A 27,400-nucleotide genomic window follows, 5' to 3' on the forward strand; every position below is an offset into this window, starting at 1 on the left:
TGGTCTGGAACATTCACCTGAGGCCCCGCGGGCCCCCACGCGCTCTCGGTGACAGCTGGGTCTGCCCACCCAAGACCGGTGCGCACTCCAGAACCAAGGCTCCGAATGGCCCAAACGGCCCTGCCTTTCCAAGGTCGGCCTCCGAAGTGGAGCCTCCTTGGACTTCAGAAGTCTAGACCATTATGTGCTCCCTCAGCAATGGTTTTGTTTGGCAAAGTTTCAGGTTCATAGAAAGTCTGCAGAGGTAGTACAGAGTTCCCCTACGAACCTTCACCTGCACCCCCTTTCCCCATCGTTAACCTCTTTCACGGTGCACTTGTCAAAACCAAGAATGCAGTGTTGATACATTACTCGTAGCGAACCTCTGAAGTCTGTTTGGATTTCACCAGTTTCTCCCTTAATGTCCTCTTTCTGTTCTAGGAGCCAGTCTAGGATGCCACGTTGTTTTTATTTACACATAAATTGGTTTCCCTTTTTTGTTACGGTGACTAACATGGGAGCATAGACTATAAATCATTCTGCAGGTTTTAGTCTCAACCTCATCTCTGTGTTTTTCTTTAACAGTAGACTAGTAAGAGATGAGATTTCTTCAAGCCACTCCAGGCAGGACTGTGTTTGAGGGGTGCCCACCTGTGCCCATCGAGGCACGTGTGGAAGGCGCCGGCCCGTGCCCGAAGAGGCCGTGTGCCCAGAGGCACAGCCCTGGCCTGCGGGGAGCCCTTCACAAGTATTTGCTGGGTGCAGGAGTGACCAAAAGTCACCATGGAATGGAGGCTTGAGGTGCCAGACTTTAAAACGGGGTCTCTTATCTGTCCGTCCTTCTCTTGGTTCCATTTCTGGGGGAAGGTATCGAAATCCATGAAGTCTGATGCTTTTCCTTTGCTGAACTCTCAAGTGCCGTGGGGCCCAGAACTGGTGCAGTCAGTCCTTGGCGATTTACCCTAAGACCTCTGGGGACCGTCTTCGTGCAGTGGGATCTGTCCCCCCAGCCACTCGGACCAGCTCTCTGCTGAACTTGACCATTTGTGGCTTCCTGACTGGGGCCCTGATAGTTCTCTCTGGAAAACACGTGCGTTGTATGTGTGTGTATAATCTTCTTCTTCCTTTTGATACTGCTTTCCTGGGGTCTGTTTCTCTAGGGTTATCTAAGTGTCATTTCAGCTTCTGGCTGTAGATTGTGGTCCCCATTTTGTGGTCATAAAGTTTCTAGGAAATAATGCCTTTCTGCAGAATGAAGAGGGGACGGGTGTGGTAGTGGCCACGGGGTGGTGGTTGGACTTCCTGGTTTCGGGGCGGGTGAGGGGACTCTCTGTCTGCCCTCTGGACTCCCTCCCCGCCCGAGTCCCATCCCAGCTCTCTGCGGCCTCAGGGTCGCTGTGGCACTTCTGACGCATGGGGCTCGGACTCCTCCTTTGTTCTCTCTTGTAGGGACGCTGGAGACAGGTACCTTAGGAGACGCCTTCATGAGTTTACCCAGTTGTCAGACCTTGGTCTAGAGTGACGTTGTCTGATGCAGCTTCCTACACTGAGAGAGACATTCTACACTGTTCCGTCCACCACGGTAGCCACCAGCCACGTATGGCCATGGAGCACTTGAAATATGCATAGTGTGACTGAGAAACCAAATTCTGAGTTTTACCCTTAGGAACTTTAGTTTAAATAGACACGTGGCTATTGCCGTATTGGACAGCGCAGGTCCGGAGCCTGCCCTGGTGGACCCTGTGCTGAGACCCGGGATGCTGGAGACACTCTCCCCGGTCCCAGGAGCTCGCAGGCTGGGGAGAAACACACGCGTTGAGAGCTGGCACCAAGTGGGGTCTGTGGGAGCAAGTGGGTGATCTCGGCCTGGGGAGGGCAAAAAGGGCTTTTCCCAGAGATGGCTTCCCTGGGAGCGGAGCTAGCCTGGCCGGAAGGGGAGAGTGCACCAGAGGGAGGGGACAGGACCCCCAAGGATCCCGAGGGTTTGAAAGGGCCTGGTCTTTCAACCAGGGTGGGTTCACGCGAAGTGCAGGGATTGGGGTTTTATCTGGGACATCACCGAAGTGTGTGCGGGGGTGGGGGGCAAGGGAGAGAGAAATGTCGAATTGTTTTAAGGAAAATCAGACTCCTAGGAGCGAGAAGGCTAGATTCATCATGGGGATGGGTTTGGGGATGGGGCGTGCCCACCCTGACCGCCCACAGGGTTGGAGGGCCGAGGGCTGACTACTGAATGAGCAGGAGAGTGAATGAGTTTGGAAGCCGGGCCCCTTCATCCCTCCCTAGCCATCCAAAGTCACACAGGGGCTATTTCCACCACCCCCCAACCCCCTTTCATGGGTTAAAAATTAAAAAATCACAGCTTCATGTTCTGGCTGCAGCTGGGGAAATGATTTCACAGCCTGCTGGCATGGAGCCATTTTTTTTCTTTAGCAATTTCCCCGCTGGAAGTCGTTAAAGGAAGTGGCAAGCGCTAGCTGGGGTCAGTCCTAGCAGGCAGAGGTGGCTGCCGCAGAGCTGGGGCTCCAGGCCCGAGGCACGGGTGCAGGGTCGCTGGAGTCAGCTCTCCCTGGTGGTGTTTTTGGAACAGAAGATGGAGGTGGGTCCGGTAAGGGAATTTGGTTGTGGCCGTGAATGGGCATGTTTCTCTTTCCCCGTTTTTTCTATCCTTGCATTCCCACATTTCAAATCAGGCCTCCTCTTGGGGATGGGGAAGGATGGTGTCTGACCTCTGCCACGTCCCGTTTCCTGGGTGTGGGCTTTGCTCTATGTGGGTCCCTAGTTGTAGGCCATACGAAGCGGGAGGCTTGTAGGGTTAAACCAGAGAAGCGAACTGGCATTGGACTCCTGGGTGCAGCTTAAACCGTCGTGAACCCTGCCGCCTGGCTCCTAGCCTCCCCTCCCATCCCTCTTCCTCTCGTCCCACCCTCTCCCTTTGGGAGCCAGAGGCCGAACTCGTGACAGCCTTGCTCTGCCCCCTCAGACTGTGGCACACACCCCAGAGATCTGTGCTTGGGGCTGCCTTGGTACCGAGGAATTGAGATCTCAGTACCAACCCGGTGGGAATGGGCCACAGAGCTCCCTCCGCTTAGGAGGGGGAGACGGAGGTCTGGGCAGTGGACTGGCAGGCTGGTGTAACCCAGCGAGCCAGGGGAAGAGCTGAGGTTGGAATATGGAGGGAAGGGGGCAAACTGCAGGGTGGTATATGTCATCCTGTATAATCCATATACCCGGGGTGGGGAAGACACCATGGACCCCATTTCATAGCTAGGCAGACTGAGGCTCAGAGATGTTGAGTGATGTGTGAGCATCACACAGCTAGCTGGTAGCTGGGCTGAGATTCAAACTCATGTCCTTGTGACTCCAAAGCCAGACTTCTCTTTCTACGTGATTTTGTCATCTGATATCTTACCCAGAGTAACCCAGTCTGGGGCTACCTTATATAGTTGTGTAATTGAATTGAGCTTTCTCTCCGTCTCCCTTTTTCCTCCTCATTGTCCTCCTGTTCTCCCCCCCTTTCTTCCTTCCTTCCTCTCTCTTCCTCCCTCCCTCTGCCTCCTTCCTTTCCTCACTCCCCTCCTTCCTTCCTTTCTTTAAATCTATTTATTCTACACTGATTAACGACTTACCTTGTACCCAGATTAATCATCACAGGGATTAATTTTGAACAACATACAGTCTGCTCTTGGGGGCCTTACAAGGCACAGGGATGCAAACATCTGCAAATAACCACAATGCCAGCGGACTGACCTGCCCCAAGGGAGGAGAGGATGAGATGTGGCAAAACCCAGAACTTGGGGGCTATTCCTGTTTTTCCTATTGGTCCAGTCCTGTGCTCACTCAGTAAGTGTATTTACCGCCTGTCGTGTGCCAGGTGCTGTTCTAGGCATTATACCTTGGTTCCTGTCCTTACGGAACTCACAAACATCACTCTGTCCAATTAATGAAGTGGTTTATTTTTCTGATCCTGAGCCAAAGTGCCATGTTTTCAGCTTTGAGAGTGGGGTACCCCTGGTTTCTAGAAATCTGAAAAACTGCTTAGCCCTGTACTGACTGGCACTGTTGAAAGACGAGCGCATCTCCTCACTCTCTGGATTTCTGAGCTGCCGGGCCCAGTGGAAACGTGTGAGACTGGAAGTGCCACACGGGCAGTACCTGGCGACTGTTCCCTGCGCTGGCACAGAGTAGGCGTTCTTGTTGAATGACTCCGTTCAGGTAAGATCATCCGGAGAGTTCGCTGTCTTGGGCCGAGGGATCTCGGGAGCTCTCATCTGGGTTGCAGAGGTCGAGTTGCAAGGGTCTCTGGGGGAACTGTTTGGGCTGCCGATGACCTGCTGAGGCCTAGGGTTCCTGGGCTGCCTCTGGTTTCCATTGGTGACGGGCTGGACTTGAGCAAGCACTTGTGCCTGTACCCCTGCTACGAGATGCCTTTAGCTTAGTGTGACCCTGAACTTCGTCTGGACCACCGAGCTCCTGGGCTGCCAGCTTGTGTTCTGTCCCTACTCCAGGGACAGAACTGCTTCAAGGGCAAGGTTGCTCTAGACCAGACCTGATGAACTAGATATTGGGAAATGGGTGTGTCAACCCCATGCTGTTTTAATTATTATAAAGCAAAAGTCTTTTCTCTTCACCCTTCTTTTTAAAAAACATCAGCATATACATGTCACTGGCCCTTACGTCCAGCTGTATACCACTGGGCAGGCAGCAAGGTCAGCAAACGAGATTGCTTAGGAGCATGAGCCCTGGAATTAGCCCAGAACCTGGTGTTGGGAGGCAGACAGAACCTTAACTTGGCCGCTGGCAGTGGTGTGATCGTGGGCAAGTCCCTTGCCTCCCTGACTGGGCCTGTTTACTCATCCGTCAGTTGCTCTAGTCAGAAACCGAGGAGTCATTTCTGATTCCTCCTGCTTCCTCAACCTCCACCATTAATTGACTGGCAAATTCCGTGAGGTCCGTTTCCACATACAGATCCCGAGTCTATGCTCCCCCCCCCCTTTTTACCACTGCCACCCCCCTCGTCCTAGTGCTGCACGGACTTGTGCAACGGCGCCTGCAGCGCAGTCTGTGTCCACTCTCGCCTTCCCCTTTACTTCACATCTCATGAGCCAACAGCGATTCTTCTGAAAACCCCAGTCCGATCCTTATCTCGCTTTTCTGAGTACAGCCCTTCATCGGCGTCCTATTGCATTCAGCACAAAACTCAGACTCCTCCCCTGTCACTACCTTCAAGGCTCCGACAGATTTGGTGTCTGCCTCCATCCGTGTTGTCTCCTGCCCCTCCTCTCTCTTCCCCTCATTGGAGAGAACACATCAGGTCGTTTCCTGGAATAGCCCAGGGCTTTGTATGTTCTTTTTCCTCTGCCTGGAAATTTCTGTACCCTCATGCTAGCGCTTTCTCCCTCTGACAGGAGCTTAGAAGTCAGCTCTTCAGAGAGGCCACCCCGACTAAAATTAGATGCCACCCACACCCACCACTTCATCTAGGCATGCTGTTTCCTTTTTCACACTTATTCACAAAGTTCAGTGACATATTTTAGTTACCTTTGGGTGTTCTTTTGAATTCTGTGTTTCCTATTAGAACATCAGCTCCCTAAGGAATAAGACCATGTATTTTGTTCACTGTTGTAGCCCAGTGCTAATAAGTAAAGTTCCTGGTATTTAGTGACTGTCTGTTGATTGGATGGATGGATAGACAGATGGAGGATGGCATGTATAACTTACTAAGTGAAGGATGGCTTGACTTTACATAGTGTGACCTATTAAGTAAGAGCTATTATATTCTCCTACTAGCTAGAACTTTTCCACGCCAAGTTCTAATATCAGCTGGCCTGAGCAGACCAAGATTTCTGTCAGTTCCGGTAACAGGCGCAGTCTGGACGCATGGGCTCAGCTGACGCTACTAGCGTGCACTTCTCGGATAGACCGCTTCCACATGGCAGGAATGAAGGGCAGCAGCCGCTGAGCCTCACTTCCTTCCAGGGTAATAGTAGTAGCTCTTGCTTATAAAGAGTTTCTCCCCTTAGAATGGAAGCTGAAAAATTCCAGGAAGGCTGTGATTGGCTTGGCTTTGGTCATGTGTTCATATCAGAACCAATCATAGGGCTAGGAAGATGAAGCACTCCAGTTGGCCCAAACTGGGTTATGGGCTCGGTGGAGTGTGGCAGAGGATCTGAAGGGTCAGAGCCGCCTGCACCAAGAAATGGGTTCCTGGAGGAAAGACAGTCTTGCCAACAGCTGAAGAGGCGGGCACAAATACTCTCCCTCTCTCCAAAAACAATAACCGCAGCTGCTGCCGCACCCCGCCCACATGCTCACCATGGGCTCTCTATGGGGACGGGTCACCTGGCTTTCCCCTGGGTGTTTCAGGAGTGGCCTTTTTGTCCCAATCCTGTCCCTGACCAGAGCCTCACAGCTCCGTGTGTCTAGGTGTGTGTGGGAGGTGAAGGGCCTCAGGCTCAGAGAGGGCTTGGGGGTGGTCTGCAGAAGTTGTATTTCTAGAATATGGCAGGTGAGCCTATCCCTCAGTTTTCATTTTTCGTAGTTCTTCATTTTCTTCACTATGGAAGTAATGAATATTTCACTTTTAAAGTATAGAAAAGCAAAGAAAGTAATTCATCTATAATTGTGCGTGGAGATAATCATTGCCTCTTGGCCTTTTTTTTTCTTAATATTCAGTAATTTATACGTATATCTATTCTCAAAATGTGAAAAGTACAGAAATTAGAGAAAACAGTAATACTACCACTTACTGGCGGTCTGTCCCGTAATCCTGTGGTTCAGAGGAAACACTACAGACATCTTGGTGTACTTCCTTCCAGTCAGCCTCCTTTGTCGGGTTGGGGCTCCTCCCCCTATTTTCTTCTTTTTTTAAAGTAGTTTATTTCATGAATTTATACTCTATTTCTTTAGTGAATGTTCCCAACATGCCTAAGACTGAGCTGTGAATCATCCATGGAGTATCTCGTTCAGTCCTCCCAGTGACCCCACGAGGAGGTGTCTTGGTCCCTTCAGGCCGCTGTACCAACAATACCACAGACCAGGTGGCTTATGAACAACAGAAATTTATTTCTCACAGTTTCGAAGGCTGAGAAGTTCAAGGTCAAGGTGCGAGCAGATTCAGTCTCTGGCCATGACCCGCTTCCTGCTCCCTAGATGGCTGTCTTCCTGCTCTGTAGTTGCAGGGTGGAAGGGGTCAGGCAGCTCTCCGGAGTCTCTTTTCCCAGAGCGCCAATCCTGCCACCCTCATGACCTAATCACCTCCCAAAGGCCCGCCTTCAAATACCACCACGGTGAGATTAGTTTTCAACGTGTGAATTTTGGAGAGACACAATGTTTAGTCCATAGCAGGAGGCGATGCTCTGATCCCCTGTGTGTAGTAGAATTAGAGAAATGAAGGGACAATGTCACTCACCCGAGGTCCCCTAGATGGCAGGCAGCGGAGCCAGGATTCATATCCAGAAAGCCTGGCTCCAGAGCTGGGGTCATGAAACACATACTTTAAATTCTCATAAATAGGACCACGTCGCACATTCCCTCTGTGATGCTGGAGTACCCTTCCTTTATTGTTTTTTAAAGATTTTATTTCTTTGTTTTTAGAGAGAAGGGAAGGGAGGGAGAAAGAGAGGAAGAGAAATATCAGTGTGTGGTTGCCTCTCGCAGGCCCTCAACCGGGGACCTGGCCCAAAACCCAGGCATGTGCCCTGACCAGAATCCAACCGGCCACCCTTCAGTTCACAGGCCAGCACTTAATTCACTGAGCCACAGCAGCCAGGGCATCCTTTTTAAAAAGTATTTTAAAGTGACATTTTGTAAATCTAATTACAAATGTTCACTGTAGGAGAATTTGAATCCCCCCCACAACCCTACCAGCCGCTGGTAGCCAGCTCCTTAACCCTTTACATTGTTTTTTTCATTTACATATAGTAAAAATTCACTGGTTTTGGTGTACAATTCTGTGGGTTTTGATAGCCAGCAGTTTGTACAGCAGTTTCCGTGGGTATCCAAACCACCTAGTCCCAACTATGTGAGAGCTACAAGTGAATTGGGGGCAGTTGGAGTTCATGTGGAGGTGGGGGTTCCCCAGATGATTCACTGGGAGGAGGAAGATGATGGTGCTCCTCGCTGACTCAGGTGGCAGCAAGGCAGGGAAAACCCTCTCTGTTTGTGGCCCGGTGTCCCGGGTGCCCGGGTCCCCGGCCCCCCACAGGGAGGCCTGCTGGAGCCTGCGCCTCTCACACCCAGCACCTGCTCTGGGAGGTATGTGCTGACTCCCCAGCTCCCAGGCACAGACTATTTTTGGCCACAGTGACTGTTCATACAGTCATGAAAACAAAAACTCTGCCTGCCTCGTCCTTCCCTGGGACACCGCACAAGGGGCCGGGGCTGCTGGGGACCCTGCGCTCGGGCCCCTCACCATGCATTGCCTGTGGAGCTGGGTGACGGCCAGGGCCGCAAGGGGCGCAGGGGCCTCACCCCCCGTGGTGCTGCAGGAGGCACGCGGCCTGGACCAGCCTGGGCAGGAGGGCTGCGAGGTAGGCGCTGGGGCCCGGGACCAGGCGGCCTTCCCACGAGCCCCTGGAACGGGTACATTTGTCTGCACTTTGAATCCTTGCTTTGCTAACTGGAGGAATCTGCGAGTTGGAGTAGAATGCGACTTCCATTTCGTTATTTCACCCCCTTTCTTGTGGTCAGGTGGCTGGGGAACTGGCAGAATCTCCCTGAGATGGATCTTCCCCATGCCTTCTAGTGAATGGTTGGATGGTTTTTGGCCTGTTTGTGCTTTTGGTTTGAGCAGGGCACACACATTCGTTTTGTGCCTACTCCTTTTGCAGGGAACTTAAGAAGCTGAGGTTGTACAGGCAGACCCAGCTCTGCCTCTCAGCACTTCTAGTCAGCCAGGCAGGGGAGGCCAAACGGTGCAGAGGCGTGAGTGGTAACCTCGGAGTTACATGGACCAGGGTCCAATCCGGGCACCGTCACTCACTTGCCGTGTCTCAAGTGAGTGACTTAATCTCTCTGAACCTCACTTTCCTTAGCTCTCACTTTCCATAGCTACCAAGCAGTTGTAGCCACTGCATGGGTTGCAGTAGTAGCAGTAGCTGCTATTTTTGTGCTTAGACTGGCGGTAGAAAGAGGAAGCATGTCAAGAAGCTGAGCAAGACTCAGTGTGGCACAGCCCTGGGTGGGCCTGGGCCCTGCTCAGAACCTGGGTGTTCGGGTGTAGCTGGTGGTGTGAGATTTGCTTCTTCTTTTCAAGAAGAAGAAAAGTATGTGCTGTCACCACTGTGGGCATGGGCAGGGGTGGGCAAGAGCGTGGTGTTGAGGATTTCTGCCCATTCACCATCTTTTGAACCACCAGGATATTAGGGTCTTGCCAGGCTCCCAGGGAGACTATGAGCCCAGAACTTCATTGCTTCTGGATTTCATAGGGCTCTGGGCCCATGAGCCGAGCGCATGGCTTGGCATCCCTTGGGCCGGCACCCGTGGAGGTGGTTGTCAGGGCAGACCTCAGGGAGGTCTTCCCCTTGGCTCACCTCTTAGGGTAGCTCGGGAAACCTGGCAAGAACAAAACCTTTGCATCTGGGTAAGGAATAGCCGCCGCGGAAAATGTGAGCCATGCAGGGGCTTTAGCATATCCCGGTGTGGTCACCAGCAGGGCCCGGGTTCTGGCAGGGACCCGCCCTCTCTGGACCTCAGTTTCTTCCTCTGTAAAATGAGTGCTGGCCTGGATTGTCTCTGAGGTTCCTTCAGACTTGGCAGAGGAAGGGTTTCTCTCCTGTTAGCTCATGAACGGCCTCTGGCCCCTTTCATGCCCTCAGACCCTGGTGACTCTGGCAGTGGCCTCCTTGGCTGGAGTCCCACCATGCACTCAAGGCTCCATCAGGCCCCAACTGCTGCTGTGGGGCAGGACGTGTTTACAGTGTTTTAGAAAAACTCCAGAGAGGGGCTGCCTACCTCCAGGAACTCACGGGAGATTTTGGTCAACTAGTCAGACACCTGTGGGACAGCTGTGAGGTGATGGGGTCCCTGTCCTCGGGTGGGGCAGCCTGGGTCTCAGGTCTTCAGCTCTGGGCTTACTTACTGCTGCCTGATGTATCCCCCCACCTGGACAAGCAAACAGCCCAGAAGGACAGCCCCTGTGCCACACACTGGGACATGCCCCTCTAGTGGACGGGTCTTTGATTTGGTTCCTGGCCCCGAGGGGGGCCCTGTCCAGGCGTGTGCCCGAGCCCACGTGACATCCCTGTGCCCGAGGCCCGTCGGCCAGTCTGCACACTCTCCGGAGGATGGGCCTCGCCGGCCGGACTCAGCATTCGCACTCTGAAGATGGAGGAGGCAGGAGAGGGAGTGGCGTCGACGCACCTGGAATCCTCTCTCTAACAGTGCGTTTGAACTTGGGAGAATTGGAAAGGGGGGAAGTCGGGGACCAGCAAGCCACAGAGATGGCTGCAGATGTGACCACACCCAAGGACCCCCCTTTATTTCTGTCGGTGCCTTCACCCTCGGGAGAGCTGAGGTTCCCATGGTGACATACAGTTCAAACTAAACCCCGATCCCTCCGCCCTCTGCCTTAGGATTGTCAGGCCTCCCAGCTCGCCTGAGACGGCCCCAGCTCAGGGCCGCTGTCCCGGGGCAGTTGCACGGGCTCCTCCCTTCCCTCTCCGAAATGCCCCTGTCGCGATGGCACAGCACACCCTCCCCTCCCTCTGGAACCTTCCTCTTCACCCGCCTGCTGGCCCGGCCTCTATTCCCACTGCCACCCTGTTCATCCCCTTCTCACCTGTTGGTCAGTCAGGAGCCCCGGGAGGTCGGCGGGTGGAGGGCGCAGGGCTGGGGAAGCTCAGCCCTGGAGCAGGGCCAGGCGGTGAAGGGCCTCTGACCCCCTCTCACTCAGCTCTGGCCCCTCCGCCTCCTCGGCCGGGTTGGGCAGGGGCCGACTTTCTCATTCACTGGTTCCTCAGAGGCCAAGCATCACCAGGGGTTAGTGCTGCACTTGGCTGCTGGTAAACCTTCCCCATCCTACCCTGACCCCAGTCTTTTTTGTTTGCTTTAGAGTATCCCGTTTTTGACTTGAGTTTTATTGTGGGGTCTGGGGAACAGCAGTGGGTGTTTTCCTCCACCACCAGCAAACATTCCGGGTGTAGGGAACCCCCTGTAGAAGCCCACGCATCTCCTCTCCCATTTGGGGTGTAGCATATTGGGGGGAAGCATGCAGCCCCCAAACCGGCACGTGTGTGCGCGTGTGTGTTTTTCTAATGCTGAGTGTGTGGCTGTTTTCACAAAGCAGCCAGAAGGAGCAGTTTGGGGAATGTGTGTTGGTGCCACAGAGAAAGGTGACAAGGTGACAGAACACAGGCTGCCTTGGAGCTTCTTCCCCTGTGTCCTCCTTCTGCTGATAGTGCGCTGGGTGTTGGGCGGGGTGAAGGCAAGTCGGCACAGTGGGAGGCCGGGAAGGAGGGGGCAGTGAGGCCCAGGGCCACCAGGAGATGGAGCCCAGCAGGCTCCAAGGACCAAATCCTTCCCTCGCCGCGCTGGCCAGCTGAGGGGTGGTGGAGAGGACTCCGGGAAGCGGCCGACTTTGCCCAGGAGGGGCTTCTTGTTTCCCAGGCTGGGATGGTAAAGAGGCTGGGTGCAGACCCTGTCCACAGGCAAAGCCAGTGTCCCCAAGCTACTGTTGATCTCCATGGAAACCCCAGGAGGCTGTCCGACTCAGGCCCCCACCACCTGAGCCCCCCCACACTGTGCCTCCCAGAATCCCCAACTCTTACCCAAGTCTCGCCCCCCCCCTCCCCCTCAGCCCCAGTGGTGGGAGCAGGAAGGAAGGAACATCTGTCAGGTGCTCCCTTGCCAACCAGAGGCATGCGGGCTCCCAGCTGGGCTGTCAGAGAGATCTCCCTGCTCTTCTCTCTGTCCTTTCCCACCGTCCCCCTGCCCCCTGCACTGGGCCCTCGCCTCATAGAGGCGTGCGGGTCCTACGTCACCATCCACAGGGTTCTGGGAGTCCACCTGTGGCCTCTGGTGTGACCAGTTCCCAGGGAAGCACCTGTGGTGAAGGGCCCTGGCCCTTTAATGAACCCCCAGCCAGGGAAGCTGGCGGAGGCCTCTGCCCACACACCCCAGAAGTCCAGGTCCTGCAAATGGACCGTGAGTGCCAGCTGCACTGATAGTGGCAGCTGCTAACTTGACTGATCCGTCCTGTGCTCTAGGACTAGGAAGCTAAACAGATACACAAAGTTTGGGTTTGCCTTTTTTTTTCCTTCCAACTGGCCTTCACCTGCATGCCAGCTTGAGCTGCCATGCGGCCCAAACACAGGCTTTGAAGCGCCCAAGGCATTGCTGATGTCTAGCTGACTGACCATGGCGAGCACGGATGGCTCTTGGTGTCAGCCAGCACAGTTTCTAAGTATAGACCCCAGGCAGCCCCGTGGCTGCTGGTAAGTCTCAGGATGATACCATTTGATACCCCGCCTGGCCCGTTGTGACACCAGCCACTGCCAGCTGCTGAGGGGACAGGGCAGCCCTGCATGGGCCAGCCCACCCCACCTTCCTCTATGGAGACCAGAACCAGCAGTTTAATTTTCACAGCCTGAGAGTGACCTCAGTGCCCAGCTGACCCTGCTCTCTATGATCAGAAAGAGTAACTTAACGTCAGCCCCTGGAGAGTATGTATACATTGTGTCTGGAGGGGCTGGGCAGAGGCGGGAGCCAGCGCCGCCTGGGGCTCTCACTCTGCCCGGTGTGTGTTCTCACTGCCCTACTTCTGTGCTCCAGTCTCCCCGAGGCTCATGGGCAATAGGGTGGCTCTCAAAGCGGGCTGGGCAGCCCTCCCTTCTCGGTTTCTCGTTCGCATCTCTTCTCTGCACAGCAGCTGGGGAGGGGTGGGCAATGATTCTTCTCAGAGCATATAGCCTCTCTGCCTTCTTCCCTTCCCCAGGACTCCAGGTTCTGTGCCCTTGGCTTTGGGGCAGCAGGCCATATTCCCTGCACCTGCAGGCAGCTGGGAGGCTCTCTTGGGGCCTCTCAGACCTGAGAGGGTGTCAGAGCCACTCTGCTACCTGCCATGTTGTCAGCAGGCCTGTGAGTTCGCCTGCAGCAGGTGGTTAAACTGATTGCCTCATTTGCTTTTGGTTGCGAGAGGATCCAGAAAATGTGTGTGTGGATTACTCTGGTTGGAAACAACTGCTGAACTCAGACTTGGCTGTGCCTGGCACTGTGGGCAAGTCACACCCAGTTGTGAGGTTTGGGGGTGCTGAGCTGCTGAGGGGCATTGCCCGAGTCACGGTGGGGGAGACAGCAGGGCCACTCCGGGGCCTGGGCAGTCACCAGCCCAGCCCGACTCCTGTCTAGCTGGAGGCCCAGGCAAGAGCTGGTGGCCCTGCTTAGCACGGCTGCCTCAGGCACTCGCCCCTCTTGATTGAAATGACTTCCAGTCCAAAGCCGTTTGCAGGATTTGGAAGGCTGGGTGCTTTGTTTCCGTGATGGGGTCCCTGGGCCGGGGCCGGCACCTCACCGAGACCTGGCCGCTCTTGGTGTGTTGCCAAGGTGCTTGCTGCTGGGCCACATCCCTCCCCGTTTGCCTACAGAAGTAAAGCTTTAGAAGCCACTGGTTAGATGTTTGGTAGGTGTCAGATTCTTCACACAGGGTCTCCATGTGGGAGTCTGGGGGCTGCTCCGTGTAGCCACGGGTACGATTGTTTGGTCCGCACAGACTTGCATCAGTTGCCACCGTGCAAAACTTTATTTTTTAAAAAAATGTTATGTATTTATTTTTAGACAGACAGGAAGGGAGGGAGAAAGAGAAAGAGAAACATCAATGTGTGGTTGCCTTTTGCATGCCCCCCACTGGGGACCTGGCCTGCAACCCAGGCATGTGCCTTGGCTGGGAATTGAACCAGCGACAGTCTGGTTCACAGGCTGGCGCTTAGTCCACTGAGTCACACCAGCCAGGGCTAAACTTTCTATTTTAAAATAACAATTCAGCCCTAGCTGGATTGCTCAGTTGGTTGGAACATCATCCCATACACCAAAGGTTGCGGATTCGGTCCTGTCAGGGCACATGCAGGAGGCAACCAACCTATATGTGTGTGTGTGTCTCTCTCTCTCTCTCTGTCCTCCTCCCCCCTTCTTCTCTCCGTTGCTCTCTAAAATCAATAAACATATTCTTGGGCAAGGACTAACATAATAATACTAATAACAACATAAAAATTCAGGCTGCTTTAAAACCAGAGACCTGGCGTCCCTCCCATAGTCTGCCCTGTGGCCCCAGCACCGTGAGGGGGGTGGGTTTCTGACCAGTATCACCCGTGCTGCTGCCGGGTCTCTCGCCGTCCAGTCGAGGTGAGAGCAGTGGTTCTAATACACGTGTCTCCATCCAAAGGTGGCTCCAGGAGGCCTCATTCCCTCCGATCTCATTTCTTCCGAAGCTCTGGCCCTGAGGCTGTGTGTCTGAGACCTCACTCCACCAGGTAGCCTGCTGACTGCTGGATGGATAGCTTCACTGACTTGCAGCTTTTAGGTGGACAGGGCTGGTCCCCCTCCCCAGCTCAGGGATCCAGCCCTGCAGGGAGGAGGGGTTAGAGAACGGAAGGAACAGGCAGAAACCTTGGTGAGGGTGGTGCGCTGAGCACGCTCCTTTCTCTGGCGGACATGCAGAGCTCACTTTCCGGGAGTGGCGCTCATCCTGGGAGAGGCGGGGCAGCTCCAGTGTAAGCGGGACCCTGGGTGGGAAGGGTCGAAGGAGCGTTGGGGACGCCATGCCTGGGTTTTTGGCAGGCTTGCATGAGGTCTCTGAGCCTCAGTGAAATGGGCCTAACAGCTTATCCTTGCTGAATTGTTTCGAATGGGGATAGTACATGAACTACTGGGCACCACATACTGGCAAGGGGTTTGTAATAATAACTGTAGTTACTATGTTTGAAAAACTGAAACTTGGTGTGGCTGGGGAAGAGAGGAATATAAATAAAGAAAAACAATCCCTTGCCTCTAAGTTAGATTGGAGATGGGACTTCTAGGCTCGTTGGTGCCCCTTGCCCTTGGCTCTCTCCCTCCTCCCACACCAGGCAGATGCTGGAATCTCCTCTGGGAAACCCACCGAGTCCTCACAGCCTTGGGAAACGCAGGGGTGGCGGGAGGGCCGAGGACACTCCAGGGAGAGGCGGAGGGCTGTTCCCGCACCCGAGTGAAGACCAGCATCGCTGGCATCTGTCCGTCCCCTGACAACATTGCCACCTTGCTTTTCATAGTAAAACGAGGGGAAAAGATGTCACAACTGCATTTTGGTGCGGAATGTTGTCGAGGGCAATAAAGGGAAGTGCACTGATGGACAGGTTCTGCCCTGGACCATTATCTAATCAGCCCGCTCTGTGTTCGTATTGTCACCTTCTGACACTCTAGTTTTATCATCTGGAAGGGTTTCCCACAACCACGGGTTTGTCCAGCCAGTGATGAGCTTCTTGGTGTTTTTGCTTGTGTGTTTGTTTCTAACTGTTGGTTTCAGTCACTCTAAACAGCTATGAGGTTCTTGCCCACAACTCTGGAGACTGAAGAATATACAGATTGAGACCCAAAGGTTGGGAGGGTGGGACATGGGCAGACTCGGGGTCACGCCCCAGACCTCAGCCGTGGCTCCCGCCCCCAGCATCACAAAGCCCCAAACGTTTGCCCCAACGACTCACAGCCAGTGTCTTCATCAGGTTCAGTTTTGACACCTGAGTCTAAGATACACAGCAAATTGGATAGGCTGACAGTAATGTTATTCTTTTAAAATAAAATTAGACACAGCTTGCTAAAATCGATGAGAACCAGCTTAGATTCTCAAGAACTGTGAGCTTCATATGAATCGAGTGATGTGGGGTGTCTGGCCTTCTCTGCTGTGGAAAACTTGGAAAATATAGAAAAGGGGCCAAAGAAGGAAAAACCCAGATCTCACCCTTGGTCCCGTAATCTCGGAGCTGTCTCTCTGCTGGGTCGCAGCTCATCGCGGTGCAGTGACTGTTTTCATCGGTCACTCCGCACACCACCTGGGGCCGGGGACACGTCCCATTGTTCTGTGTGTCTACTTTAGGTGCTGCCAGTGGAGACTGGGGCTCTTTCACAGGGTCACGAGCAAAGCATTTTGGGAGACTCACACATGGGAGAATGAGGTCCGGTGGTAAGGTTTATTTGGGTGAAAATAGAGGGCTGCCCTGGGTGTCCGATATCTTACCTTCGTCTATCCCACCATGGAAAAAGTGCAGTTTTGCCTTCTTCGGGACCAGAAATAGGGCCAGTGTCCAGAGATTCTGTGCCGTATTAACGCTTAGTCCTTTGGAGCCCCTGTGCTCCGCTGCAGGTCCCAGATGGCTGCCAAACCCCTGTGACAACTACGAAATTCCGCAAGGCATGGGGTACTAGACCTGTGTTAGGAAGGGAGGGGGAGAGAGAGAGAAGGGGCTTCTCTGTTAAGCTTATTTTATTAATTTGGGCTTGGGGCATACCTGGTGCTTTTTCAAAATAACCAATCAAATTTCCGAAGTTTTTGCAGGCTTCTGATGGCTCCACCTCCTAACCAATCTATTCTTTCCCCAGGCCAGACTGACAGGGCCTCTAAGTTGCCATTTTGGCTCCTACTGTGCATGTGCCGGCCTCCTGCTCTATTGTTCTGTCCCTCTACCCCCCGCCCCAGGAGTCTGCAGGGAAGGGACCACTGTTTCCCTGGGGCGTGTGTGAAGCTGTGGCTTTCTGGTGAAGCAAGCAGGCTTGTGCTCCCTAGTTGATGATGCTTAATGATGTCTGATCGCCTTTGCCCTCCCCCATATTGATAACTAGCGAACCACCTATGCAAACACAGGCTTGGTATCACATGTGGCTCAAAGTAATCAGAACCAGAGGGGTTTCTTCTCTCCTTGATGAGGGAAAAGAGTACAAGCCTTGAAGCCAGTTAGGCCTCAGTTCAAATAACCACTTTTTGTATTTGTTTTCTGTGTAATAAGTCACCACAAACTTAGTGGCTTAAAACCCCATCTATGAGCTTGCAGTTCTGTAGGAGGAAGGCCGCTGGCGGCGTCCAGGCGGCGTCCAGGCAGCTTCCTGCTGGGGATCTCAGCAAGCCGCAGCCCAGGTGTCTGCCAGGCTGGCCTCTTACCTGGAAGCTTCAGGAAGAAACCATGTCTAAGGACATTCAGGTTGTCAGCAGAACCCAGTCCCTGGTGGCCATAGGTGTGAGAGTCCCCCTTCCTTGCAGGTCACTGCGGGGCCGTTGTCTTCCAGAGCCTTTTGGGAGTGAGAGAACCCACATTCCTTTTCATACGGCCCCTGTATCTTCCAAGTCTTAGTCTGCGTGTGTTCTTTCCAGCTTCTCGTCTCTCATGTCCCCTCCTCTGCCTTGAACAGGCTTTGACTGAGAATTAAATAAAGCCAGGTAGTAAGTTCCCATGCAGTGCTTGTTGAGGGTTAATTCTTTTTAATTGGTTTCTCACTGAGCCAGCGTTGTTTGGAATCCGGTCTGATTCTGATACTGCTGGAAAGGGCTGTCTTCATCTCAAGTACTTGTCATTCTAAAAGTTGTCATGAATCGTCATTTTTCTGGGCAGTGGAATAAAAGGAAAGAAGAGGGGCAACGTGCCCTGATCAGAACTGTTCAGACTTTTGCCTTCCTCCCCCCTACCCCCCACCCTTCAGCTGCTGTCTCCTCGGGGGGGGAGCGTTGGGGGGGGTGGGGTGAGAGCTGGCTGCCTGAGCCCCGGACAAGTGGCGGCCTCAGGTCGGAGGCGGGCCCACCAGCAGCTGGCCCCTGCCACTCAGCGGGAGGCCGGCCCCGGCCAGGGGGAGCATGAAGAGGGTGTGGGGGCGCCTGAGTGCTCACGGGCTCTCTGCCTGTCCCTCTGTGCTTCCTCAGGAGATCCTCCGAGAGCTCACACTGGATGCCCTGCTGGACATGAACGAGGCCAAGGTGAAGGAGACGCTGCGGCGCTGCGGGGCCAGTGTGGAGGAGTGCGGCCGCCTGCAGTACGCCCTCACCTGCCTGCGGAAGGTGACAGGCCTGGGTAGGTAGGGCTTGCCTCCCGGCACTGGAGCCAGCCCCCTTGGCTCCCTGTCCCTGCACCTCGGCCTAGACACCCGCCTTCCCTCCCCAGGCCTGGCCTGGTTCCCTGGGGGCCACGCTCTTTGCCGAGGCAGATGGTGGGGGTGGCGAGCAGGTGTAGCCCAGGGTTCCTGGGGTAGCTTGGAAAGGTCAGAGTAGATATTCAGAAAATGCGTGATGGACCTGACCCCAAGACAGAGTCAGAGGGCTTGGATCTGGACTGGTCTGGCCAGTACTAACGCAGGGACGCTTTAGCCATTGTTAGAAACCCCAGGCTGGTCTGCTGGGCGGGCCCTGCACAATTGCCCCCATTTAAAGCAGATTTGTTAGGTCCGCGAACCCTCCAGCAGCTTCCTTGCCTTCCAGCCCCACTCCTCACCCCAGGTCACACCCAGTCCCCTCCCTGCCTCCTGACCTCATCGCTGGGCTGTGTGCTCACAAGGCTCACGCCAGGGTGGGCCCAGCCCGAGTGAAGCAGGATTCGACAAACTGCAGTGCCTCAGCCCCAGGTGTGTGCACGGCGGCCCCCAGGCGGAGGGTGTGCTCCTGGCATTAGATCAGCTCCCGGGGGTTGTTTGCTGTCTTCCTGGATCTTGCCTGGGAAACAGCTTCTAATACCCTGCCTTAACGCTCCCTCTACCAACCATACAGATTAGGCTGTGAAATGAGCCTAATGAGTAGAATTAACCCTGTTTTTTAATTATCTGAGTCACCTGTCTTTATCTCTGGAAGGCACTGAGGTTTATATTCTGCTCGGTTTTCCTCCTGGGGAGGATTGGGCTGAATTTCTTCCCCAGCCCCGATGTGCCAAGCCCTCCTCCGGACACAGAGCTTCTGTGGAGCCGAGCTTCCCTCAGTGCAGAAAACCCCGACACGCCAGCCCTCCCGGCAGGTGCCAAAGACGCAGAAACATGGCAGAGACGTGGCCAGCATTCTGGTCCCCATACTTGACAGAGGAGGAGGCTGAGCCCAGAGAGGGGAGGCCAAGGGTGTGCGAGGGCTTGGGCGCACACACACACAGAGGGGTTGGTGGCAGAGAGGGGGTTTAAGTCTTCGATGCTGGTTGGTTTGTTCCCACGTTGTGGACATTTAAAAGTACTTGCCATCCCAGCAGAAATCTGGGAGTCATGTGTCACCCCTCCCTCCATATGCCAGAGTTGTGAGGACTGCGGAGGAACCAGCTGTCGCGTGGTGGCGACCCATCGTGGTAGGGAGGCTGCTGTCTGCCCGTCGTGGGTGCCAGGATAGGGAGGTCACTAACTTGGAAGCACTGATTTATTAAGCCAGGCACTTGACACTCGTGTGGCAACACCCCTTTGAGAGGTGGTGGTAAGCTCCTTTAATGGCTGGCACATGGGACAACATTGGGCGGATCGTCTGGGTCCCCACGCTGGCGTGTAGCGGGTCTGGGCTTGGAATTTGAGTTCCTCCCCAGGGGTGCTTTTTCCACTAAGCCCTGGAGGAGGCCCCTCGGGGCAGGGTCTTTTCTGGGTCCTTCCCTCTCATTCATTCTCAGCTTGTGGTGTCCCCACATCCCCAAACGGGTCCTGGCTACACCCCACCCGAGTGGGACTGCTCAGTGGCAGCCACACTTGCAGGGCACTGTGGACTGGGTGGGCACTAACGTTCACCCGTCTCTCGGACCATGCAAACCGTGCAAACAGGGTCTTCATTGCACACAGCCGGGCTTGGTGAGAGCAGCCTAGCATCAGCCTCGCTCAGTCATGGACAGCCAGAAGGAGCTGGGTCACTGATTTAACCCCACGTGCCTCGGCCTCCTCATCTGTGAAATGGAGGTAATAATAGCACCTCTCTCTTAGGGTTGTTGCAAGGATGCAGTTAGTTACGGCCAAGTGCTTAGAACAGAGCCTGTGACGTATCAGGTGTTTTTCAGCATCAGGCTGTCGTGTGATGAGCAGTGTGGAAGTTCTTTCCCTCGTGGTCTCCGGTATTGAAGGCGAGTGAAGGGTGCTTCTCTGTGCCAGTGGCTGGTACACGGCCGATGCTCCCTGTTCGTTCACAGCTCTTGTCACTAGTCAGTCCCCAGGCTGTTCCTGCTGCGCGACTCCAGGGTCTTTCTCAGGAGCCAGTGCCGACTGACTGGTGTTCACGCGCGCAGTGAGACTGTCCCTCTTAAGCTGGCTCTGGGCAGTGGTCATAGCCAGTAGGCAGTTTGGAGAACCTGGGGCATGTTCCGTTGGTGGCAGACGTACCCATGGATTCGAGGGACTCATTCTTTCATCCCCTGACCCAGAGACGTGTCAGTGCCGCCTGTAGGTTGGTGAGTGAGTGAAACTAAGCCATGGCAGCAGTTCCAATGGAGCAAGCCCCAGGAACACGCAGGCTGAGTAGCTCACGCTGCCAGGTTGGCTCATGAAGAGAGAGTTGCCGTGCAGTGAAGTAAGAGGGAGGGTCTTAGAGGAGGGGGTGGGCCGCGCACAGAAACCCTCAGAGTGACGCAGGTTAATCTCTCTGCACCGCAGCACCCGATGTGTGGCTGGGTGGGCAGGACTCCCTCTGGTGACAGAGAGCTCATGGCCTCCCGAGGCCATGCCATTGTGGTTACTCAGAACTGACACTCTTGGGGGAGGAGGCCAGCGCTGGGGTCAGGACAGCTTGCTCGGCTCCCATCCCACTGCTTGCTTGGCTGGCTGACCTCAGCAGCGCTCGTGGCCTCCCTGAGCCTCAGCGACCGTGCGTGCTGAGAGGATGCGGGGAGACAGGGTACAAGGCACACAGCAGGATTCCAGGGTAGAAGCTCATTTCATCTTAAGAAACAGTCTTCCTGTACTGTGTACTCATTAATAAACATGAGGAGGGAGGTGTCTTCTTCCCCACAAAAGGGTCTCTAGATGGGGTCCCTGCTCCCTGCCCCCCATGCCGTCTCCTGTAAGGATAAAACTGAAGTCCTTAGCGAGACATCCAGGGTTCCTTCTGAGCTGGCCTTCCAACTTCATCTCTTATGTCTGCCCGTCTCATCCTCACCGGTCAAGGCACATGGAACTCCGAGTGGTTACCAGAAGGTGCTGCACGCCCCCTGCCTTTGCCCACTCGGTTCCCTCTGCCTGGTACACCTCCGCTGGGGAGTCCCCTCACCCCCGGGCTAGTGAGGGTCCTCCTCCCCTGTGCTCCTCTCTCCCCACCGTCTCTATGTCAGCACCCAACTCACTATGCTCACGAGACTCTACAGGCTCAGTGGGTGTGTCTTTTTTGTGCCTTAATACCTGGCGTCCAGCATGTGCTTGAAAGAATGGACAGATTGTGCCACCGAGTTGGAACCCTGCGGAGCCCCGAGGCCTTGGGGGCTCAGGCGAGGGTCACTGTGGGGGCAGCTGGAAGTCATTGGCCGGCTCCTCTCAGTAGCTGCTGATCCCTTTCTAGCTGGATCTCTTTTCTAGCAAATTCCCAGGGCAATTTGCTGTCAGAAGGTTGGTGCGGCCCCTCTTCCTGACATTTGAGTTTTCTCAAAGTAGAGTTATCCCTGTACACACCCCAGCTTCTCTTTCCTGACTCTCCAAAGGTCAGTCACCACTTCCCTCTCTGACGGCGCCCACTTTGGGGCTGGCTTTGCTGGCTTGCTCCTCCCAGGCCTGCCAGTAGCCGCCCTGCACAAGCCAGCCCCTCTCTGGACCTCATTTTTCCCTCTGTAAAACGGAATGTCCACACCGGTGGCCTCACTGTCAGCTAGGAAAGGCGGAAGAAAATGTGGGGCGAGCCTTTATACGCCAGGTAAAGGGCGGTAGTTGAAGCCTTCTATTGAGGAACTGTGTGACCTTGAACAAGGCGTTTGACCGCCTGGGGCCCAGGCCCCAGCCTTCCATGACTCACTTCTTGGCCCACAGGAGGGGAACACAAGGAGGACTCGAGCTGGAGTTCGGCGGATGCCCGGCGGGAAAGTGGCTCAGGGCCTTCGGCAGATACCCTCTCACCGGCCGGCCTGCCCTGGGCCCCGGGGAGCTCCCAGCTGGGCAGGGTGGGCAGCAGTGCCCAGGGCCCACGCTCCGTCTCCGTGTCAGCCCTGCCCACCTCGGACTTCCCAACCCCCGGCCCCAGCGAGGGCCTCACGGACACCTGTATCCCCCTGCACGCCAGCGGCCGGCTGACCCCCCGCGCCCTGCATAGCTTCATCACCCCCCCAACCACGCCCCAGCTGCGACGGCACACCAAGCTGAAGCCGCCGAGGACGCCGCCCCCGCCCAGCCGCAAGGTCTTCCAGCTGCTGCCCAGCTTTCCCACACTCACCCGGAGCAAGTCCCACGAGTCTCAGCTGGGGAACCGCATCGATGAGGTCTCCGCACTGAGGTGAGCAGTGCTCCTGCCAGACGGGTGCCGGGTTGGTCGTCCACGGAGAGGCCCGCCTACAGTTTTCTCTTTGTGAGGAGACACAGACTCAGTTTTAAAGGGACATAAAATCAACCAATATGTGAGTATGCACAGTACAAAGTGAAAGGTGCCCATCCCTTAGCTCACTCACCCGGCTACCTTAAGGTTCAGGCCGAGTTCTGCTAGGTTCCTTGCACACGTGTGCACGCGTGTACACACACACACACTCGAGTGAAACGATGCCCTGTACCAGTCAGGGGATAGACTGGGTTCCGCTGCAGCAGCAGATGACCCCTGGGTCTTAAAACAAAGACTTATTTCTGGCCTCTGCTGCCTGTGCTGCCTGTCCATCATGGGTCAGCCTCATTCCGGGTCCCAGGCTGATGGACAGCCACCATCTGGGACACTCCACTGTGGCAGCAGAAAAAAGATTTTCATATGGGACACACTGACAATTAAACACTGTTTCCCGAAAGTTCCGCTCACCGTTCGTGATCCCACCCAAAGGGACCGAGGAATGTGATTCTCGTGCCCCAAAGGGAACTGGAGTAGCTGCCAAGACCTCTGATGTTCACGAACGCCCTGCACTCTGCTGTGGTCTGTTTTTCAGCTCCCCTTGATATTTCTGGGAGCTTCTTGTCAGTACTTTTTGAAGTACCTTATACCTTACTCTCTTATTTTTTAATTTCTTCTCTATGTATTTTAAATAGGTAATAACAGTCACATAGTCTAAAATGCAAAAAGCTTTGTAGGGACACAGAGTATAAAGTGACCCCTCCCATTTCCCTGAGTCACCTAGCTTCCCTCTCAGGAGCAGCCAGGTTATTAGGTTTGTACTTATTTATAATTACCCAAATGTCTCATCTTTTTCACACTTTTATGTCATTCCATTGTTATCTTTAACTAACTTCTCCCCCCCCCCCCAGTGGACATTGAGTTCATTGTCGCTTTCGTTACTACAACAATTATCCTTGTCAGTGTAGCCTTGTGGGCTGGGCGGAGGAGGGGAGAGCTTTCTCCAGGTACCTGTCACCCTTCTGTGCCCCTGGGCCGTGGCTCCTGTCTGACCTGGACAGGTCAGCCCTTTTCCAGTCTCGAGGGGACTTGTCCCCGGTCCCAGTGCAGGCTGCCTTGGCCCCCTCATGGGATGGATCCTGGATATCTCTGATGTTTTTTAAATTTTTTATCTTTATTATATTTTTTCCCGTTACCATTTAGTCCCCTTAGCTGATGGTTTTGAGTGTGTCACCCGAGGAGAGAAACCCCGATCAGGCTGTCCTGCAGGGCGCTGGACCCCCCTCCCCAGCCCCCAGCCGGCTCCTCTGGAAGGGACGCAGCCTTCCTTCCCTCTGGGCCCTTGTCTGAGAGAGCACAGTGACGACCGCTGTGTGGATGACACGCAGACATGTGTGAATCGGAGGGCATCTCAGTGGGCAAAACCCAGGTGCCTGCTTCTCATTTTCTCCCAAAAAGGGCACTAGAAGGGCTCTGGCCTCATCCTGGCTCCAGGCAGAGAACAGCCGCAGGCAGGTGACCACTGCCTCAGATCCCATGGCTGGTGGCTGGGCTGGGACCCAGGGCCTCTGAGTCGAGTCTCCACAGAGCCACCAGAAGTAGCACTGATGTGGACACTCAGGCCACCGACAGCCCGCAGGGAGCCCCGGGGGCCGTCCGAATGGCCCGGGTCTCCCAGCTTTCTTCGTCCTGCGACAGCCTTGCTCAGGGCATGTCCCCACCTGGACCTGCCTGGTGTCTCACCACAGTCTGCCCTGCCCTCCTGCCCCGGCCATTTCCTCTCCGGCAGACTGACCCCTTCTCCTGCCTGGACCCCGAGCGCTCCTGCCCCCGCCCCATACAGACTCAGAGCCCCTCTTCCCTCAGCCGTGCGTGCAGTGGGGGTGCTCCAATTACCGTGCGGGATGGCTGGCGAGGCTCAGAGAAGCCCGTGTATCAGCCTGCACAGCTGTAGCTTCGCTGCCCTCTTGAGGGGGTGCTTCTAGCCCTTCCCGTGGAGGAGACGCCCCCCATTCCCTCAGCCCCCCTCGCCCACAGCCCAGGGCCTCACAGCTCTCACTGAGCAGCTTGCCCCTCCTTCCCCAGGGGTGATGTTCTGGGGACATGCCCAGTTAGCAGGGTGACCCAGTCCTGCTCTCTCTCTCTTTTTTGTCTTCTCCAGGTTCGGTAAGAGTGATTCATTTTCATCCTCTCTGCCACCGGGAGCTGTGTTTGTGTCGCTGTCCCCATCGGGGGTGGATTTCTTTGACTCTCTCCGAGTGCACTTGGCCTTTCCGTAGTCCAGGAGCGGAGGTGCTGGGAACTGCCTCCAGAAGTAACTCTAGGACAGGTGGCCTTCACAGGGCGAGGTGACCTCAGCCCAGCCAGCAGCTTCTCTTTGTGTGCAGTGACCTCGAGTGTCATGGTCTGTGGGCAGTCCCCCACGGCAGGCCCTCTTTGCACCTTGCCCTCCCCCAAGGTGACCTCCGGCAGGGAGTGTTTACCTGCTGGGCTGCTGTGGGAACCCCGCTCTCCCGAGAGGGAGGCACCACCTGTCTGGTGCAGGTGGACAGTGGCCGTCTGCAGCCCTCAGCTGACTTCTCAGGACCTGTCCCTTCAGGAGAGGGATGTCCTTCGAGGCAGGAATGCCACCCATCTCTGAACGAGGTCCCGAGAGAGTCGACCCCTGGGAGGAGAGCGGGGAGTCGAGCAGCCTTGACCCCTCCCCCCCCGGGCACGTCCGGGCTGGGAGCCGTCCTGTGCGTGGCTGAGCCGTGGGCCTTCTCTCTCTGCGGAGGGAAGCGGCCTGCCTCTGGCCTGCTTTCAGTTGTCTCAGCGCAGGTGCAGAGCTCTCCGGGTCTTGCCCGAGCGAAATAGCAGTCTCTTTCGTCCTGTCCTAAGCTGGCCAAGCAGAGCGATGAGGAAGGGCAGGCACTGACTTTTGCCAAAATGGAGTTGGCTGCAGGACCACCGGGGAGGCGTAGGGTGCAGAACAAGGGAGGCTGCCCTTCCCCCTCCCAGGGTGTAGGCAAGACGCCGGGGCCTCCCAGAGCCTTAGAGGAGAGGAGAGCCCGGCACCTGCATCCCCAGGGCAGCCTGGCCCCGTGACTCTCCTGGGTGCTGTGGTGATGCAGGGCCCGTACCAGTGAGGCTGCTTCTCCCGCCTCCCAGGCAGGTGGGACGGGGCCTTCAGGGCCAGGGCTTCATCTAGTGAGGGACAGTTGGTGCCCGGCATGGGTGCCCTCACCTCCCTGTGTCCTGGGACGTGTGCCCATGGCACCCTGCACATCAGTCGCAGGTTGCGCTCAGAGAGAAGGTTGGAATCTCTTTCAGTGGCCAGTCTCTCGGGCCGGCAGCCTAACCCCTTTTAGACCCACGTGCTGTGACATCAGCGGCTGCTGACTGGGGCGAATCCCTGGAGGGCCTCGGGAGGAGTCAGCCCCATGGCAGATGTGCTGGAGGGAGCTGTGGGTTCCTGGTCATCGGCCGGGCAACACAGGGCCTTTGGGTCCCCATCAGACTCCCCTTGGTGTGCGGGGAGTCAGCAGCTCCAGCATGCCCTTCCCCTCGCCGTCGGGTATGTGGTCCTTGGCCCCAAGGGAGCCAGCACTTAATGAGCCCCAACCGTGGGCCAGGCCTGGACTCAGAGACTCGAGAGGGTGCGGTGGCCTTCTGGGGGCAGTGAGGGCAGGGCTGCTGACTCACAGGCCATGAGATGACCACACATTCCTTAAACACTGTGTTCCTGATCTTTCTGAGTCACGGGTTTCTGATAATTGGATGAAAGTTTAGATCCTCTTTCCAAGGAAAAGTGTACAGCTGTCTGCTTAGCAGTCCAGAGAGTTCCCAGACCCACCCTGGGCTCAGCCGAGACCCCTGTCCATGAGGAGAAAGGCAGTGCGGGGGGGGGGGGGCACACAGGTGGAGGAAGGGGGGAGGGAGTTGGACGCGTGGGCTGTCGGGAGATGGAGGGGCTGCTTTTGGCTGGTCCTCCATGCCAACCTGTGATGCTGCAGATACTGGGGATGCCTCTTCTCAGGAGGAAGCGAGGATTAGGAGAGCTCAGGGTGCCCACTAAGAAGGCAGGCAGAAGAGGCATCTCAAAGCCCGTGGCCTGAGACTTCCCCAAAGACTCAGACTGAGTGCCAGGTGGGGTGGGCCCCGGGAGCATGGGGAAAGCCTCACTCTCCCTCTCTCTGCCTGCCGAGGTCTGTGGTGTTTGCCCTTGGCAACGCCGTCAAGGCTGGGGAGCTGCTGGGTGTGCTGCACCGCTGACCAGCCTCAAGCCCCCTGCCGAGGGTCAGAACCCTTCCCCCCACCTAACACGAAGTAACCAGAATAGAGCCCTCGCACCCTGGTGACCTGTGGGTGTGTGCACGAGAGAGTGCCAGGGCGGGGGGGCCTCTGCCCTCACACACTTTGCCTTCTGCCTCTCGAGCCGGCCTCCCCCGCAGCCGGAGACCTCGCACAGACGGTTTCTGAACAGCCTTCGGAGGTCAGGCAGCGACGTGCACTAGAGAGGCAGGCCAGGCGGGAGGGTGACCGCGTGTCCCGCCTGGTCTAGCCTGCCCTGGCCCCGTTTTGGTGGATGCAGTTCAGGGGCGTTTCCCTGCCCTTCAGTACGTTTTCGTGCCCATCCAGCCTGTGATCACTGACAGAGAAGGGCGCAGGCGCCAGCTGTCCCTGCAGGGCTTCCTCCGCCTGCCAACTTGGCCTCTCTCCCTGCAGATCTCCCGCACGGCTCCCCACAGATGGTACGGAGGGACATCGGGCTCTCGGTGACACACAGGTAGGCCCAGCCAGGTGGGGACCCACTCATGCCGGGGTCACACTTCATCGCGGTGGGGTCTGTCCTGGTCCGCGTTTCTCGGGGCTCTTTCTCTCTTCTGTCTCCATCACCTCTGTGGAGGACACAGCCCCGCACCCCTCGGGAACCCCAGCTTGTCTCCTGCAGCCACGTGGACTTGGGCCCACCCCTGCGCCTCCGTGGGTCTCTTCCTCAGTCTGCTGAGGGAAAACCAGGTCCCAGGAGAAACAGGGTCACGG

General features: G+C 55.8%; 1 protein-coding gene across 4 annotated transcripts in view; it reads left to right on the plus strand.

Moving 5' to 3' along the window:
* The window catches only part of KSR1 (kinase suppressor of ras 1), a 148,677-nt gene that overhangs the window by 89,334 nt on the left and 31,943 nt on the right, over positions 1 to 27,400 (plus strand). For 2 of the 4 annotated variants that reach the window (XM_053656033.1, XM_037146025.2), the window contains exons 3-6: positions 17,852 to 17,999; positions 21,880 to 22,339; positions 24,537 to 24,541; positions 27,083 to 27,143. In XM_053656033.1, coding sequence (XP_053512008.1) covers positions 17,852 to 17,999; positions 21,880 to 22,339; positions 24,537 to 24,541; positions 27,083 to 27,143 — 674 coding nt within the window. Of the gene's footprint in view, positions 1 to 17,851; positions 18,000 to 21,879; positions 22,340 to 24,536; positions 24,542 to 26,632; positions 26,654 to 27,082; positions 27,144 to 27,400 lie in introns of those variants that run through there. The other 2 variants (XM_053656020.1, XM_053656030.1) reach the window with 1 other exon arrangement.

The sequence above is a fragment of the Artibeus jamaicensis genome, unplaced genomic scaffold (genome assembly GCF_021234435.1).
Source record: "Artibeus jamaicensis isolate MK-2021 breed Jamaican fruit bat unplaced genomic scaffold, CSHL_Jam_final contig_1998, whole genome shotgun sequence".
NCBI classification, from domain to species: domain Eukaryota; kingdom Metazoa; phylum Chordata; class Mammalia; order Chiroptera; family Phyllostomidae; genus Artibeus; species Artibeus jamaicensis.